The 18,418-nt window shown below is 45.4% G+C and overlaps 1 protein-coding gene across 2 annotated transcripts in view; it reads left to right on the top strand.

Moving 5' to 3' along the window:
• The window catches only part of SAE1 (SUMO1 activating enzyme subunit 1), a 98,592-nt gene that overhangs the window by 49,115 nt on the left and 31,059 nt on the right, over window positions 1-18,418 (top strand). For both annotated transcript variants that reach the window (XM_066271712.1, XM_066271711.1), the window contains one exon: window positions 1,937-2,042. In XM_066271712.1, coding sequence (XP_066127809.1) covers window positions 1,937-2,042 — 106 coding nt within the window. The remainder of the gene's footprint in view (window positions 1-1,936; window positions 2,043-18,418) is intronic.

Raw genomic sequence — 18,418 nt, 5'->3', positions numbered from 1 at the left:
CCCAGGACTTCCACATGCCAGGCCGACGCTCTACCACTGAGCCAACCGGCCAGGGCCATACTTAACATTTATTTATAAACAAATTACATACTTTTGTTTACTTAAACAAATCATTTTTGTATTTAACATTTTTTAATTTTAATATTTCATCCAGCCCATGAAAAAAGTTTTCTTTCTAATCTGGCCTGGGGGCGCAAAAACTATTGGCCATGCCTGTTCTAGAGTCTTGTTGCTTTTAGATCTTCTCAGTGAATATAACTAGTTTCTGTGTGTGTGTCCGTGTGCTCATTCTTCTGTCCTTCATCCTCTCCCCCTTTTCTCTCTCTTCACCTCCCGCAGCCAGTGGCTTGGTTGATTCAAGCATTGGCCTCAGACAGGGCATTGCCAGGTGGATGCCAGTTAGGGCACAGGAGGGAGTCTCTCTATTTCCCCTCCTCTCACTTAAAAAAAAAAGGGGGGAAGAAAAGAAAATGAGTTTACACCAATGACCACAGATTTCATTCTAGTTTTCTCCCTTTCCATATTTCTAATTCTTTTCTCTGACATTACAAAGCCTGGCTTCCCAGAGTCTCAGTATTTATTGACTTCTTGCGTCAAGTTTGCAGGTGCAATCAGCCCCCCCACTGTGCCCCTGCTGATGTCCTTCTTGCCCTCTCTGCTCTGTTCCTTCAAGCCAGGCACCCGGCCCTCCACACACAGTCTTCCCTGCCCTTCCTCAGTCCCAGCAAATGGCTTTGAATGGAATTGTTCAGAAAAGGGAAACCATTTTCTCATTCATATTTATTCTTTTTTATTTTTTATTTTTATTTTTCTGAAGTTGGAAACGGGGAGGCAGTCAGACAGACTCCCACATGCACCCCACCAGGATCTACCCAGCATGCCCACCAGGGGACGATGCTTTGCCCATCTGGGCCGTTGCTCTGTTGTGACCAGAGCCATTCTAGTGCCTGAGGCAGAGGCCATGGAGCCATCCTCAGCGCCCGGGCCAACTTTGCTCCAGTGGAGCCCCAGCTGCGGAAGGGGAAGAGAGAGACAGAGAGGAAGGAGAGGGGGAAGGGTGGAGAAGCAAATGGGCGCTTATCCTGTGTGCCCTGCCAGGACTCCTGCATGCCAGGCCAACGCTCTACCACTGAGCCAGTTGGCCAGGGCCTTCTCATTCATATTTAATTGTATTACACACGCGCGCGCGCGTTTTCCAAGATTATTTGGTTCAGTTTAATAGGTATTAGCCATACCTCCTTCTACCACAGGGCTTTTGCAAATGCCATTTCCATAGCCTGGAACTTTGTTTCATCTTCCTTCCTTATTCTTCTTGCTGTTACTTACTATTATTTTATTTATTTATTTATTTATTTTTGAGAAGAAGGGGTAGAGAGACAAGCATTAAATTTTTGGTTCCGCTTAGTTGTACCATTGATTGCCTCTTGTATGTGCCCTGACTGGGGCTCGAAGCAGCAACCTCAGGGTCGAATGGAGACTCTTGGGATTGAACCAGTGACCTCAGTGCTCTGGGATAACACTTTAGCCATCAGCCAGGGCAAGATTTATTAATTTTTGTTTGTTTTTGTTAACTGTGGGTTTAGACATGTATTCTTTATCTGCAGGGTATATTCAGCCAGAGTTAAAGAGCCAGAATGGTGTTAGGACTTAGCTTTGCTCAGTCTTCCTTCAGTGTGGGGAGCACATTACGCATCGCTGTGTGCAAGTGCCCAAAGGAGCACACAGTAAGTGCGCAGTAAACATTTATTGGATTTGAGTGGACCTCAACTCCTTTTAATGAACAGTAAACCTTAGGTAATGACTTTTTTCTAGATGGTGAAGAGTTGCTGCCTTGTGATTTAAAGCCAGCGTAGTTCAGAAAACATGATCTAACCCTTTGCAGTTTTCACAGTTATTTTCTTATTTATCCCTAAGCACTTTCACCTTTTTTCAACAGAAGGTGGTCTTCTGCTCTGTTAAAGAAGCGCTGGAAGTGGACTGGAGCAGCGACAAAGCCAAGGCTGCTCTGAAGCGCACCACCCCGGATTACTTCCTCCTTCAAGGTGAGGGCTTGAGACGCCTGTTGGGCTGTGAGTGCTTTGGGCTTTGATTTCAGCAAGTGTGGCTGTAGGTTAGAATATCATCCCAAAGCTTCAGAGGTTGGTTTGATCCCCGGTCAGAGACAATGTTCCTATCTCTCTCTCCCTCCCCCTTCCTCTCTTGCTGAAATCAATAAATAAAATTAAAAAAAAGTGCCAAGGTTCAGAAACCATGATCTAACCCTTTGCAGTTTTCAGTTATTTTCTTTTCCAAATCATTATCACAGTGTATGAGGTCAACAGGGTGAGAAAATCCCCAGTTTGTTTTCTTGAGATGAGGAAACAGACCGAGAGAGGCTTGGTGTTCTGCCTAACTGCCTAAGAGGACACAGATTATTGATGGCAAAGGAGGTAGAAGCGGAACAGCCCAGGTCTTTGAAGTCTAATGAATTAAATACTGTGTGGGCCTGACCAGGTGGTGGCGCAGTGGATAGAGTGTCTGACTGGGATGTGGAGGACCTTAGGTTCGAGACCCCGAGGTCGCCAGCTTGAGCGCGGGCTCATCTGGCTTGAGCAAAAAGCTCACTAGCTTGGACCCAAGGTCACTGGCTCGAGCAAGGGGTTACTCGGTCTGCTATAGCCCCACGGTCAAGACACGTATGAGAAAGCAATCAATGAACAACTAAGGTGTTGAACGAAAAACTGATGATTGATGTTTCTCATCTCTCTTCATTCCTGTTTGTCCCTGTCTACCCTTCTCTCTGACTCTCTCTCTGTCCCTGTAAAAAAAAAATACTGTGTGGGATTCTGGGTAGTTAAATAACAGCCAGGCTCCATTCTCAGCACTACCTGTATCATCGCCACAGTCATATGAAGTAGCTGCTCTGCCCTCGTTCATAGGTGTTTTAAAAGGCACAGACAGATGAAGACCCAGGCCTATGGTCATCCCTGCCCTCAGGAGCCTATCATTGAAATGGAGAGGCACAGCAAAAACCCTGGAAACAGTGTGGGGAAAGGTATATATTTAATCCAGGTGCTGCTGGCCTTTCCCTACAAGTTGTCCAGGGCTGGGGGTGGAGACCTGTCTTGAGGAAGAAGCAGGAGTGGTTTTTTGGGAGGTTTTTTTTTTTTTTTTTTTTTTGTATTTTTCTGAAGTTGGAAAGGGAGAGGCAATCAGACAGACTCCTGTATGCACCCGACCGGGATCCACCTGGTATGCCCACCAGGGGGCGACGCTCTGCCAATCTGGGGCATTGCTCTGTTGCAACCAGGGCCATTCTAGTGCCTGAGGCAGAGGCCATGGAGCCATCCTCAGCGCCTGGGCCAACTTTGCTCCAATGGAGCCTTGGTTGTGGGAGGGGAAGAGAGAGACAGAGGGGGGGGGGGCGTGGAGAAGCAGATGGGAGCTTCTCCTGTGTGCCCTGGCTGGGAATCGAACCCGGGACTCCTGCGCGCCAGGCCTACACTCTACCACTGAGCCAACCGGCCAGGGAGAATCAGGAGTTTTAACATTGTGGCCCGAATTGTAGGCAGTGGTACGGTGGTTCAGGACTTAAGCTTCGGAATGAAAACAGACCTGGATTTCAGCTCTGGCTTCATCATTTTCTTAGATGAGTGGTGTTGAGCCACTGACTTAAATTCCCTGAGGCTCACTCAGGTTCCCTCTGACTATAGGGCTGTTAATAGCAGCATTCCCAGAGGGCCTGTGTGAGGCTGGGTGGTGTGTACTATGTCAAGTCCTAGAGACCTGGGTTGTTCACGAGGTTGTGTGCTTTTTGTTTTGTTTTTTGTTTTGCATGTAGTAGAAGTTTGAGAGGATTGACTCTATTTACCCTTAATCCCATACTTGAGTAGTAGTGTCATAGCAGCAATCTTACTGAGTGTATTTGCTGCCTGTGACCCTTTGTTGGATAATACAGGTATTGATCGACTTACAACCTATGCAACTTACGACCATTCGACTTTACAACCACAATAGCTAGCCACGACTGCTCTGTGTCTGGCAGCACAAGCATTGCCCAGCTGGGTGTACGACAGTGCTGGCCAATAAAATGTTTCGTACATGTTTATATATATTTTGATATGTTTTGCAATTGGGAAAATGTTTCCTATGGTATTTTTTATACCTATTTTTTTTGTTGTTTTCTTTTACAGAGACAGAGTCAGAGAGAGAGAGAGAGATAGGGACAGACAGACAGGAACAGAGAGATGAGAAGCATCAATCATTAGTTTTTTGTTGCACATTGCGACACCTTAGTTGTTGTTCATTGATTGCTTTCTCATATGTGCCTTGACCGCGTGCCTTCAGCAGACCTAGTAGCCCCTTGCTTGAGCCAGCGACCTTGGGTCCAAGCTGGTGAGCTTTTACTCAAACCAGATGAGCCCGTGCTCAAGCTGGCGACCTCAGGTCTTGAACCTGGGTCCTCAGCATCCCAGTTGTATTTTTGTATGCACCTGTATTTTGTAATTTTGTATATTTTACAAATATTAAACCAGTTGTACTGGTAATATAGTGTTTTACTTAAACCTGAGGAATGTAAAAATAAAAAACAAAAGGGTATAGAGATGATACAAATGGCATAAAGAAAATTATATATAACAATAATGAAAGAAAATTTTGATAAAATATGACTTAAAGATTTTTATAACATCATTTCACCGTACTGTACACATAGCCTACTCAACTTACGACCAAATCGTGTTACAACTGGTCTGTCAGAACCAATCATGGTTGTAAGTCGAGCACTAGCTATACAGGATGAGGCAAAAGTAGGTTTACAGTTGTGAGTATGTGAGTCTTCTCTTGTATTATTATTTATTACTTATCATATTATTTTCTATACTAACAACTGTAAGCCTACTTTTGCCCCACCCTCTGTATTCCTAAGTTTACTTCTTCTAAATAGTACTAGTTCTTTTCAGTTTCAAGCTCTGGCACTTTGGATTTGGTGAATAAAACTTATATTTATTAGTTAATAGTCATAGAATTGGCCCTGGCTGGTTGGCTCAGTGGTAAAGTGTCAGCCTGGAGTGTGGATGTCCCAGGTTTGATTCCGGGTTAGGGCATACAGCAGATACAACCATCTGCTTCTCCGCCCCTCCCCCTTCTGTCTGTCTCTTTCTCTTCCCCTCCTGCAGCCATGGCTGGATTGGAATGAGGCCCCTGGCACTGAGGATGGCTCCATGGCCTCCACTTCAGGCGCTAAAAAGAGCTTGGTTGCTGAGCAACAGAGCAACTCCCTAGATGGGCAGAGCAGTGCCCCCTAGTGGGCATGCCAGGTACACCCCTGTCAGGGCGCATGAGACAGTCTAGTCTGTCTCTCTGCCTCCCCTCCTCTCGTTGATTAAAAAAAAAATAGTCATAGGATATTTTATGATGGTAGAAAACTACATACCATAAAATGTAGGCTCTTAACCATTATTACATGCACAATTCTCTCATAGGCATAGAATCTGAAAAGAAGGAGGGAACCCCACATATTGTCAAGACCAGGGGTAGTCAACCTTTGTATACCTACCACCCATTTTTGTATCTCTGTTAGTAGTAAAATTTTCTAACCGTCCACTGGTTCCACAGTAATGATGATTTATTAAGTAGGGAAGTAACTTTACTTTATAAAATTTATAAAGCAGAGTTACAGCAAGTTAAAGCATGTAATAATAATTACTTACCAAGTACTTTATGTCGGATTTTCGCTAAGTTTGGCAGAATAAATCTTTATAAAACAACTTACTCTAGTTAAATCTATCTTTTTATTTATACTTTGGTTGCTCCGCTACTGCCCACCATGAAAGCTGGAATGCCCACTAGTGGGCGGTAGGGACCAGGTTGACTACCACTGGTCTAGGCCAAGGATGGCAGGTCTGTGCTTCCCACTCTTCTCTCCATCCCTCACCTGTGGCAGACTTGGCTGAAGGAGCCTTCACTGTTGACTGGCATGTTGAAACTAACGGGACACTCTTCCCATAGCCTTGGGATCTTTCAAGCAGAACTACCTGCAGCTGCTCTCGGACTCAACATACAGAATGAACTCACTTCTCAATTCTGATTAGGGCAACTCTCTGTATGACAAGAATGAAGCCTAGAAGGGAAGTGACTTGCCATGATCATGCAACATGTTAGTAGTGGTGGCCTTAGGTTTATTTATTTTATGGATGAGAGAGAGAAAGAAACATTGATTTGTTGTTCTACTTACTTATACATTCATTTAGTTGGTCCTTCTAAAATTTTTTTTTTTTTCTTCATTTTTTTCTGAAGCTGGAAACAGGGAGAGACAGTCAGACAGACTCCCGCATGCGCCCGACCGGGATCCACCTGGCACGCCCACCATGGGGCGAAGCTCTGCCCACCAGGGGACGATGCTCTGCCCATCCTGGGCGTCGCCATGTTGCGACCAGAGCCACTCTAGTGCCTGGGGCAGAGGCCAAGGAGCCATCCCCAGCACCCGGGCCATCTTTGCTCCAATGGAGCCTCGGCTGCGGGAGGGGAAGCAAGAGACAGAGAGGAAGGCGCGGCGGAGGGGTGGAGAAGCAAATGGGCGCTTCTCCTGTGTGTCCTGGCCGGGAATCGAACCCGGGTCCTCCGCACGCTAGGCCGACGCTCTACCGCTGAGCCAACCGGCCAGGGCCCTTCTAAAATTATTTTAATTTATTGATTGAATTTTGGAGACAGAGGAAGGGAGAGGAAGAGAAACATCAATTTGTTCTGCTTATTCATGCTGTCATTGATTTATTCTTGTATGTGCCCTGACAGGGAACTGTACCCACAACCTTAGCATATGGGGATGATGCTCTAACCAACTGAGTTATCTGGCCTACATGGCCTTAGGTCTAAAATCCAAGTCTCCTGGGTCCTGCGGGGTCTGGTTCTTTTACACCACACCCAGTGCTCTTCCTGGGTGTTTTGGATATCCAATCTTTCCTGAGCCTTCCTCTTTGCAGCAATGACAAGACCCAATCTTTCTTGGGTGTTGGCATATGCACATTCCTGATGTGGACCCCTCACCCCACTTGGTCTTTCAGAGCTCTACTGTGTCTTTCCAGAGGAGCCGCAGCTGGAACTATAAAGCATGTACCTAATGCTCTGAGCACAAGGGCCTGGTACTTTCTGGGAGTTTCTCTGTTGGTGCCTGATAGTTTTAACTCCTTCAACTGCCTGCTGAACTAAGGTTCTGGAAGCAGAGGGGGTGCTCTTGTGATCTCACTCCCGGCTTACTGCCAGCAGCTTAGAGCCCTCAGTTTGTAAGCATGAAGCTGAATCTCTGTGGGCTTATCATCTTATATGCAGAGAGATACTTTTGGATTTCCCCTCAGCTATTCCTGTAACTGAGATTCTCTCGTAATTTGACCTTATTAGGTTTATCCAGGAGAGCATAGCAGCTTCCACAGGTTAAGCTGCCTTCTGCCAAGTATGCTTGCCATCACCTCTTGGTGACCTTGGGCAAATGAGTCCGTTTGCCTCTGTAGAATTTTATTTCCTTTCCTGTAAAAATGGGAGGGCTAAGTTAGCTAGCCTGTGTCTGAAATGTTTTCTCATTCTAGATGGTCAATGAAATCTTATTTTTCTGTATTTTTACTTTTATGCTTTTAACAACTTGACTGAGGTATGATTTATACCAGAAAGTTGACCCACTTGTAAGTGTACAGTAAGTCCTCACTTGATATCATTGACAGGTTCTGTGACCTGTCTCATCTTGAAAGTCACATAAGTTCTCAGTTTTTCCCAGTCCTTGATATTTGGTCCTAAGGCCCTTCCAGGAATGTGACTGGTCTGCCTGATGGTGCTTTCGGGCTACCTAGTGAGCCCAGGGCGCTTGGCTGTGGTGCACCGTGAGAGCACCTCACTGAGAACCTGACTGCTTCACTGGAGGACAGAGTAGGTGCCTGATGAATCAATGTTTTTGGCATAAGTGACTGGCTGTTGCTTGTCTGGTCATGTACTCTACTCTGCAGGGGGAGTTACCTGCCCACTGGTGTCTCTGCAGGGTCCTTTCTCTTGGCTGCTCCACGGGCACCCAGCAGGCTTTGGTTCCAGCGCTGCCCTGGCCCAGCCTGCCCCTCACATGTAGATGGTCTTACTGCCCACTCACAATTCAGCCTCTGGGGAAGCATCTGCCTTACTGTCTATGTGCGTGTTTGCCTTGTTTGGGTGCTTGAGTGTTTTTCCAGTTTACTTAATAAGATAGTGGCCAGGCTGAATGCTTCCTGCTGCATTTTTCCACTATCTTGAGAGTTGGCCAAAAAAAAAAAAAAAAAAGAGAGTTGGCCGCACCATCTATGAGCAAAAGGTCTCATCTTTTTATTATTCTCCCATGGCATGTTGCAAAACATTAAGTATGAGCTGGTTTCCTGTGGCAAAAAGTTGACTTTGATTTGTTCTTTTTGAGGTTAGTGTGAGTTTATCATAACAGGAGTGCTAAAAATATCGGGTCTAGTATGGAAACAGTGTTCACTTGCAAGCATGAATAATAGGCAGGTTTAGTCCAAAGCAGGAAGAAATGGATTTCATCTAAAGGTGAGAATTACTTAGCAGAGAATCCGTGGCAACCTTGATTTGCTCAGTCTCGGTTCTGATGACTCATGGAAAAGAACTTGTGCCTTCTTTGAGCCATGGGGTTAAAGCTGCAATTTAGACCAAACAACTTTTGAGCACCTAATGTGTCCCTGATAGGAAGAACAGGAAGTCTTGCTGGTGGAAAAGACAGATAGTTCTACTCCTTGCACGCAGAGTTATAATAGAGGGCAATGGAAAAAGCTGTTGTGTTGTGCTGTTCTGCTTTTCAGTATGTGTAAATTATTCCATAATCAAAAGCAAACATATAGGGGCTCAGGGATTTGAGGATCTGGCCATGTTTGGGAAGTTGGGAAGTCTTCATAGAGGAGGAGATATCTGAGTTGGATTTTGAAGGCTAGGTGTTCACCAGATGGTGAGGAGAGGGGAAACTACTGCAGGCAGAGGAGCACGTACAGACGGGCAGCAATGCAGAGACCCTGTCCCAGCGAGACTGGAGCTGTGTGGGAACTGGCCAGAGATTGTCAGGGGCTACTTTTTAGGCTTTATCTTATAGCCAGTGGTTCCCCAACTGATAGGGTATCAAAATCACTCTGGGAACCTTGAACAATACAGATTCCCTGGTTCTATCTCAGATTCACGGAATCAGGATAATGAGATGTGGCTGGCATTGCCACATTTCTGTAAAGCCCCCAGGTTCCTGAAGGTCAGCCAGTTAGAGGGGAACCAGTACCCCAGGAACAGGAACCCGTGTCCTGTGTCAAATCCTTGATTTACTATTTGTGTTTTTATTTCTAATCGATAAAGCGCTGTGTTTCATATGGGAGAATTACTACACTGAGGCAGAAAAAAAGGAACTAAACCATGTAGTTTGAATATAGTATTTTTGACTATGTGCCCTCAGACTAAAGAAAAAAGAACCATAAACAAATAATTTATTCTGGTTTAGTAGGTTTGTTTTTTACAGTGGCATGGGTTAGCAATTCTGAAACTAGATAGTTAGCATATATTCTAGAATGAAGAAAATAGTAAATACAAGGTGGGACAAAAGTAGGTTTACAGTTGTAATTATATGAAACAGTATTCCTGGGTTATTATTTATTAGTTATATTTTCCATATGAATAACTTTAAGCCTACTTTGAGCCCACCCTATATACTGTAAGTAATGAGAATCGGGGGTATCTTGTTTTGTTTTTTTTTGGGTTTTTTGGCCAGAAAAGTGAGTTCTTGTAAGTATGGAAGGTGGGAGAGGTTAGAAGGAACCCTGTGGGATTGAGTCAGAATTTGATTCATCAGATAAACCCATGGTTTTTTATTTGTAGTTACAGAAATAGATGTGTGTATGCATGTTTTCATATTTATACATATGTATTTTCTAGCTCTGTTTGTTGAGGGGGCTTAGAAGCAAAGGCAGTCTGGTAGCAGTGAACATACCCCATCCAGATCCCCCATACTGTGATGTTAACATCCACAGGGACAGGGCTCCTGGGAGAACTGGCTGATTTGGGGACTGGGGTAAGAAAATTACAGGTAAGCTTGGAACATCTATGCCAGAAAGTAAGAAAGTGCTCAAAGAATGGTGAGTCATGTCAAAAGGACATAAACCAATTTGAAGGGGCTCCTACTGGTCTTATCTGGGTCAATTCATTAGGATCAAATAAGTAGTGGTAGTAATAAACTATAACCATGGAATAAAATAAGAACCCATGAGTCTACACTGACAAGTGAATAAGTAAATAAAGGCAGGAAAGGAGAAAGTTCTTTTTTATTTTTTAGAATATATGATTAAAAAAAATTTTTTTTATTTTATTAATTTTTTTATAGAGGAGAGTGAGAGAGAGAGAGAGAGAGAGAAGGGGGAGGGAGGAACAGGAAGCATCAACTCCCATATATGCCTTGACCAGGCAAGCCCAGGGTTTTGAACCGGCGACCTCAGCGTTCCAGGTCGACGCTTTATCCACTGCGCCACCACAGGTCAGGCGAAAGTTCTTTTTTATAGTAGAATAATACTAAATAAAGCAGAAATGATACAGATAAAATATCTGTATTTTCACCATAGTGTTAAAAATTGTTTCAGTCAAGATTCATCAGCCATGGGTGCTGGCCGGTTGGCTCAGCGACAGAGCATCTTCCTGGCATGTAGAAGTCCTAGGTTCAGTTCCCAGTCAGGGGACACAGGAGAAACAACCATCTGCTTCTCCCCCATTCCCCTCCTTTCTCTCTCTCTCCCTCTCTTCCTCTCTCCCCGTAGTCATGTCTCAAATGAGAAAGTTGACCCCGGGTACTGAAAGATGACTCTATGGCCTCACCTGAGGCATTAAAATTAGGTTGGTTGCTGCTAAGCAGTGGAACAGTGGCCCCAGACGGGTTGCGAGGTGGATCCCGGTCAGGGCACATGCAGGAGTCTGTCTCTCTGCCTCCCTGCCTCTCACTTGATTAAAAAAAAAAAATCATAGGCCCTGGCCGGTTGGCTCAGTGGTAGAGCATCGGCCTGGCGTGCAGAAGTCCCAGGTTCGATTCCCGGCCAGGGCACATAGGAGAAGCGCCCATCTGCTTCTCCACCCCTCCCCCTCTCCTTCCTCTCTGTCTCTCTCGTCCCCTCCCGCAGCCGAGGCTCCATTGGAGCAAAGATGGCCCGGGCGCTGGGGATGGCTCCTCAGCCTCTGCCCCAGGCGCTAGAGTGGCTCTGGTCGCAACAGAGCGACGCCCCGGAGGGGCAGAGCATCGCCCCCTGGTGAGCGTGCCGGGTGGATCCCGGTCGGGTGCATGCGGGAGTCTATCTGACTATTTCTCCCCGTTTCCGGCTTCAGAAAAATACAGAAAAAAAAAATCATTGATGGATGCTAAAGCTGATGGGAACATGCTTAAAGCAGGATAGGTGTCTCCTCTCAAGATGTTTTTCAATACTGAGAGAGACTTGAGCCAACCCTGGAAGCGTTGTTCCTCAACCAAGAGACCAAAGTTAGCATTCCAGGCACAGGACAGACAGATCTCATACCTGCCAATAGGATGCACTGAGAAAGGGCACCATGCAGGATTTCCCGTTCAGGGTGGGCAGTTGGAATCTCATTATGAGGGAACATCATACAAATTAAAGAAAATCTATTTTAAAAATGGCCTGTAATCTTCAAAAGTATCCTGAAGGACTGAGGAACCCCATTCCCAATTAAAGGAGAATAAAGAGATGTGATAATGAAATGGCATGTAGAATCCTGGATTGAATTCGAAAGCTGGGAAGATTTTTTTTCCTTTTCTTTTCTTTTTTTTTTTTTTTTTTTTGTATTTTTCTGAAGCTGGAAACGGGGAGGGACAATCAGACAGACTCCCACATGCGCCTGACCAGGATCCACCCAGCACGCCCACCGGGGGTGACGCTCTGCCCACCAGGGGGCGATGCTCTGCCCCTCCGGGGCGTTGCTCTGCCACGACCAGAGCCACTCTAGTGCCTGGGGCAGAGGCCAAGGAGCCATCCCCAATGCCCAGGCCATCTTTGCTCCAATGGAGCCTTGGCTGCGGGAGGGGAAGAGAGAGACAGAGAGGAAGGGGGGGGGGGGTGGAGAAGCAAATGGGCGCTTCTCCTATGTGCCCTGGCCGGGAATCAAACCCCGGTCCCCCGCACGCCAGGCCGACGCTCTATCGCTGAGCCAACCGGCCAAGGCCTCTTTTTCTTTTTTAAAAAAATTTTCATTGATGAGAGAGAGAGAGAGAGAGAGAGAGAGAGAGAGAGAGAAAGGGAGGGGTGAGAAGGATCAACTTGTTTCACTTAGTTTTTCCATAGACTTTGCTCTCAAGGGCATTAGTAGAATAGTTGGTAAAATTTGATGAAGGTCTGTACATTTAGCTGATAGTGTTCTGTCAATATAAATTTTATAACATTTATTTTAGAGAGAGAGGAAGGGGTAGGGAAAGAAACATTGATTTGCTGTTACATATATTTATACCTTCGTTGGTAGATTTATTGTTATTTTTTAATATTAAGAAGCAGGAGGCAGAGAGATAGGCTCCTAAATGCATCCTGACTGGGATCCACCCAGCAAGCCTCTTACCCAGTAATGTTTTGCCCATCTGGGGCCTTGCTCCCGTTGCTCAGCTGCCAAGCTATTTTAGCACCTGAGGCAAGGCCATGGAGCCATCCTAGTCCCTGGGGCCAACTTACTGGAAAGTTAGAGCCATGGCTGTGGAAGGGGAGGAGAGAGAGAAGAGAGAGAGGGAGGGGTGTAAAAGCAGCTGGTCACTTCTCCTGTATGCCCTGACCAGGAATTGAACCTGGGACTTCTACATGCCAGGCTGACACTCTACTGCTAAGCCAACCAACCAAGGCTGGTTGATTCGTTTTTTATAAAATTTTTATTGATTGATTTTAGAGAAAGGGGTGGGGAAGGACAGAAATATTGATCTGTTACTATATGTGCCCTGAACAGGGATCAAACCCATAACTTTGATGTATCGGGACAATTCTTTAACCAACTGAGCTATTCAGTCAGGGCAATTTTTTTGATAATTATATTTTAGCTATGTAAGAGAATATTCTTGCTTGGAAATACACAAGTATTTAGCGACAAATTTCATATCATTCAGGAAATAATGTGTGTGTATGGATATGAAGAAATACTGACAGAGATGGGAGGGTATCAACATTTGGGGAGTCCAGGTGCAGTTATGTTGGAATTCTGTGCACAGTTTTTCTGTAAGTCTAAAATTATTTTATCATAAAATTGTATGTATGTATGAATTCTTGTAAGAGAAGCACAGAGAGAGAGACAGGAACATTGATCTGTTCTTATATGTCTCCTGACCGGGAATCAAACCGGCAACCTCTCAACATAAAATTGAACAACAACAACAAAAAAAAACAAAAAAAACCAGTTCTCAGTGCCTGGAAAGACCTTTATATTTGATGACTGGTTGAATAATACCTGCAAAGGGCTTTTTGATCTGTGCTGGGTCCATAGGAAGGGAACACGTCTAACAGTGCATCCTTATCTCTTCAGATGGTAGGGAGGTCTTAATCTGTTTTTTTTGTTTGTTTTGGGGTTTTTTTTGTTTGTTTGTTTTTGGGGGGGAGTTGTGACAAAGAGACAGAGTGGGACAGATATAGATAGACTAGAAGGGAGAGAGATGAGAAGCATCAATTCTTCATTGCAGCTCCTTAGTCTCAGGGCGGGGAAAGGCTGCAGTAGAGCGAGTGACCCCTTGCTCAAGCCAGTGACCATGGGGTCATGTTTATTATCCTGCGTTTAAGCTGGATGAGCCCGCATTTAAGCTGGCAACCTTAGGGTTTTGAACCTGGGTCTTCTGCATCACAGTCCAGTACTCTATCCACTGTGCCACTGCCTGGTCAGGTGTGGTTGTTTTTGTTTTTAAGTGAGAGAGGAAAAGCAGTGACAGACTCCCACATGCGTCCCAACTGGGATCCACCTGTCAAGCCCACTAGGGGGCAATGCTCTGTCCTTCTGGGGCTGTTGCTCCATTGCTCAACAATGGAGCCATTTTTTAGTGCCTGAGGCAGAGGCCAGGGAGCCATCCTCAGCACCCAGGGCCAGCTCACTCGAATTGATCTAGCTATGGTGGTGGGAGGAGAATACAAAGAGAAGGGGAAGAGGTGGAGGAGGTGGTCACTTCTGTGTGCCCTGACCAGGAATTGAACCCAGGACACCCACATGCCAGGCCAGTGCTCTACCACTGAGCCAACAGACCAGGTCATTAATCTGGTATTCTTTGTGTACAATTTTTTCAGAAAGGATCCCTGTAGGTTCCCCCCAGACTTACTAGGGTACTGAGAGACTTCTGCTGTGGGAGAACTCCCACACCTCAGGAGCGAGAACAGCAAAACCTTGAATCAGACCAGAGACAGTGCATACGACTACCACACTGCTGAGCAAGGGTGGTGTTGCCTCCACTTTGGGCTCTTGCTCTGCAGAAGGCCTTTCCCTTGGCATACAAGTAGGGTTAGGCCCAGTGCAGGTGGAGTATTTGCATATAAACAACTTTCCAACTGCAAACGCCCTTCAGTTTTTGTCTAGAGCTGGGCAAGACCTTTGTAGGAATACAAATTGTGGCTTGGAGGCAGGTTTTAGAGGGGCAGAGGACATCTGGTGGTGGCTTCTGATGGATCACTTTCCCCTTCTGAGCCCCACTGTTGGTTGTGGGTTGGATTAAGGATAAGGATTAAAGATAAGTCATGAAATGACCTAATGCGTTGCCTATGTACACCTTGGCCTGCAATACTGTGTTGGAAACCGGTGCTCCCAAAGTGAGCTGTTTCTTAGTTTTATTCCAACTAATTTGTAACTTCCTCTTCAGCAGAGCATTAGTCAAATTCAGGAACTTGATTGACAGCTCCTTTCACCTAGAGCCCCAGACAGGGACCCTCTGTGGCACTCTGGAGTTCAGCCTAGACACTTCTGTTCTCCGTATTCATAGGCCCAAGAGTTCTCCCAGAGGATTGCCTCCCACCATCCGCCTTCATCAGAGACTTGGCCCCTTTACCAGCCTCCCCGCTGCCCTCTGCTGTTAGATCTCGTCCTTTTCCATTTTCTTTCACCAGACTAATCTATTGAAAAACTGAAGCCCTCCCATGATTCTCTTTTGCTAGACTTCCTGGATTAGCATCCCAGACATGGGGCCAGATGATCTCCTTTTCTCCTTCTATTACCTAGTTCCCTCCTTGAGCCCTACCCTACTATTGAACTACTAGTTGTCCCCTAGACATCTATCATTCCATGCTGTCACTCTCTTGTTCATACACACATTTCTATTCCTTCTGCCTGGGATACCTGCTTTGGCCCTTCCCTTTGTCCTCACTGCTCAGATCTGATGTTACCTCGGTAGCCTAACTCACTTATGTGAGTTGAGTTTCCTTCCTTTATAACCCTGTCCTACCCTCTGGACGGCAGAGCCGACCTGAGGGCAGGGACCACAGCTCCCTTGTCTCTTGACTACCCAGCACAGGCCTGAAGCAGAGCAGGGGGGTTGGCAGATATGGGGTGACTGATTAATGGGATCGCCTGTCCCAAGTTTGGAGACTTTTGGCAGTTCTTAACTTGTGGCTTTATTTGAGGAGAGCCTTAGAAAAAGTTGTATTTTCTTCCTTTTTTAAGTTGTAAAAGTAAGACACTTTTGACCTGTGGTGACGTGGTGGATAGGTCGAATTGGAAACCTGAGGTCGCTGGTTCAAAAGCCCCAGACTTGCCCAATCAAGGCAGATACGAAAAGCAACTACAAGTTGATGCTTTCCACTACCTCCATATCTCTCTCTCTCTCTCTCTCTCTCTCTCTCTCTCTCTCCTCTCTCTAAAATCAGTTTTAAAAACCCGACATCTTTTTAGTAAGATACTCAGATACCTCAGAGGAAACTGCCATTTCTTATGTATTCCTCCAGAACTTTCTAATATTTTATACCTCATCACTACATGGATTCTATTTGCAAGGTTTTCTAAAGATGGACACTTTGTATTTTTTTATTATTACAGATAGACCTGAGAAAACTTTTTCCTTGATTCCTTCTCTTCTCCTTGCCTCCATCATAGTCCCAGCTTCCCTGTTTTTATGATTTTTTTAAATTGACTTTGTCTCTAGACCTCAGCTTGATTTGATGATCAGTTCTCTTCAGAAGGAACGTCTTATTTTAGAACAGGGGTCCCCAAACTTTTTACACAGGGGCCAGTTCACTGTCCCTCAGACCGTTGGAGGGCCGGACTATAAAAAAAACTATGAACAAATCCCTATGCATATATCTTATTTTAAAGTAAAAAAACAAAACGGAAACAAATACAATATTTAAAATAAAGAACAAGTAAATTTAAATCAACAAACTGACCAGTATTTCAATGGGAACTATGCTCCTCTCACTGACCACCAATGAAAGAGGTGCCCCTTCCGGAAGTGCAGCGGGGGCCGGATAAATGGCCTTGGGGCCGCATGCAGCCCGCGGGCCATAGTTTGGGGACCCCTGTTTTAGAACTTGTAACCTTTGTAAACCAGGCCACAAGCAGCCATCAGTGTTTGGACCTGGTGCTCCCCAGGGGGTTTTTGGTGTCCCGCAATGACAGGACCTATACTGAGAAGGTGACAGCCACAGGGAAATGGGTTCTGATAGTGGGGCAGTGGCTGAGCACTGTTGATTTGCTGCTGTCGTGACCACAATGTTTAAAAAAATACATGATTTGTAGAGAGGGAGAAAGAAAAAGCAGTGGGTTTGGGGGGGGTTTGTTTGTTTGGTGCCACTGCCGTATCACTGGTAGAGAAGACAGAACACAGTCATTCAGAAGAGAAGGAGACGTTGTTGTGCAGAGAGGAGAGCTGAGGGGGGAGAGCAGAGGTAAGCGCGTTTCAGTCATCAGGTTAGAGTCTTGTAAGAGCAACTACTGGGTTAGCACCTGCAGCACTCCTCAGTCTGAGAAACGGGCACAGCCCTACGGCTCCCTCACAGGGCACAGGGATTGAAGGAAGGTCTGGCACATGTTGTGCATTAATAATTGTTGATAAAGTGCTTTATGTGCATCATGATCACATTAAATCTTCACTGCACCCTGAGAGCAGATCTCACTGTGATCATCCCATTTTCTCAAGAAGAAATTGAGTTGTGTAGAGGCGAAGTCATGTGTCCAGGTTTGCTGCATCTAGAAAGTGTTGATGCATCAACTAACACTGCATGTCTCACCATCCCCAGATATTGATTGTTAGCATTACTAATGATAGCATTATGTCCATTTTTAAAAATCTGGGTTTCACAAGAGCCTTGTGACATTTTCTTATTCCACTTTTGCAGATGGGAAACTAAGGCCCACCGAGACCAGATTGCAATAATGGGCAACATTGTCAGCAACCTGCCTTGTTTTTTCTTTGCAGGCCCACATCTCCCCCACCCTTGGCATTAGCCTGTTTGGGCAGCTCTTGGGCCCCAAGCCCAGCTGCAATTCTTGTTTAAAGCCTCACATCTTTTCTCTGTCAGACAACAGTCACGGGAATGTCCTGTGCCATCTTCCCTCGGTGAGAGCTGTTGGCAGAGAGCAGCAGATGCCCAGAGTCAAGGTCATGTGCCACTCAAGTGCTGGGCTGGAGAAAAGACCCTGTCTCCCTGCTGCTTGTGACCAGGCAGGGTGGGTCTGAATGTGGAGGGCTCTGTCAGACTTGCTGTGTGAGTAGGGGGTGCAGTTGGCCAGGCTGACTGACGAGGGGCCATGTGATGACAGGTCCATGGAACTCTGTACTTGTCCTCTACATAATTTGTCTCTGCCTTTTAGAAGTTTTTTGTCCCCTTCTTATTGAAAATTACAAGCTTTTCATACTACTCAGAATGCTCCACTTTAAAGGTGAGAGTCAAGCTTAGGAATCACTTGACATTTTTTGAAGGAGAAATAGAACATTTGACTGCGGTCTTCTTTTTATAGAGACTTCAATATTCCACTTCTTTTTATTTATTGGGGTAACACTGGTTAACATGAATTATATATGTTTCAGGTACCCAATTCTACAGCACGTCTGTACACCATATTGTGTGTTCATCCTCCTCTACTTTTGTTTTTTGTTTTGTTTTAATTTTTTAAAAATTTATTTATTGATTTCATCAAGAGAGGAAGGGAAAGAGAGAGACAAGACCATTGAGCTGCTCCTGTTTGTGCCCTGACTGGTGCTCAAACCAGCAACCTCTGCACTTCAGAACAATGCTCTAACCAACTGAACTATCCAGCCAGGGCAGACCCCCTCCACCCTCCATGCTTTTATTTTATTTTTTTAATTTATTGGTTTTAGAGGAAGAGAGAGAAAGAGAGAAAAACATTAATTTGTTATTTCACTTTTTTTTTTTTTTTGGTATTTTTTTGAAGCTGGAAACGGGGAGAGACAGACAGACTCCCGCACGCGCCCGACCGGGATCCACACGGCACG

The sequence above is a fragment of the Saccopteryx bilineata genome, chromosome 3, assembly GCF_036850765.1.
Source record: "Saccopteryx bilineata isolate mSacBil1 chromosome 3, mSacBil1_pri_phased_curated, whole genome shotgun sequence".
NCBI classification, from domain to species: domain Eukaryota; kingdom Metazoa; phylum Chordata; class Mammalia; order Chiroptera; family Emballonuridae; genus Saccopteryx; species Saccopteryx bilineata.
Note: the sequence above shows the minus strand (reverse complement) of the source record. Positions and strands in the feature narration are given on the sequence as shown.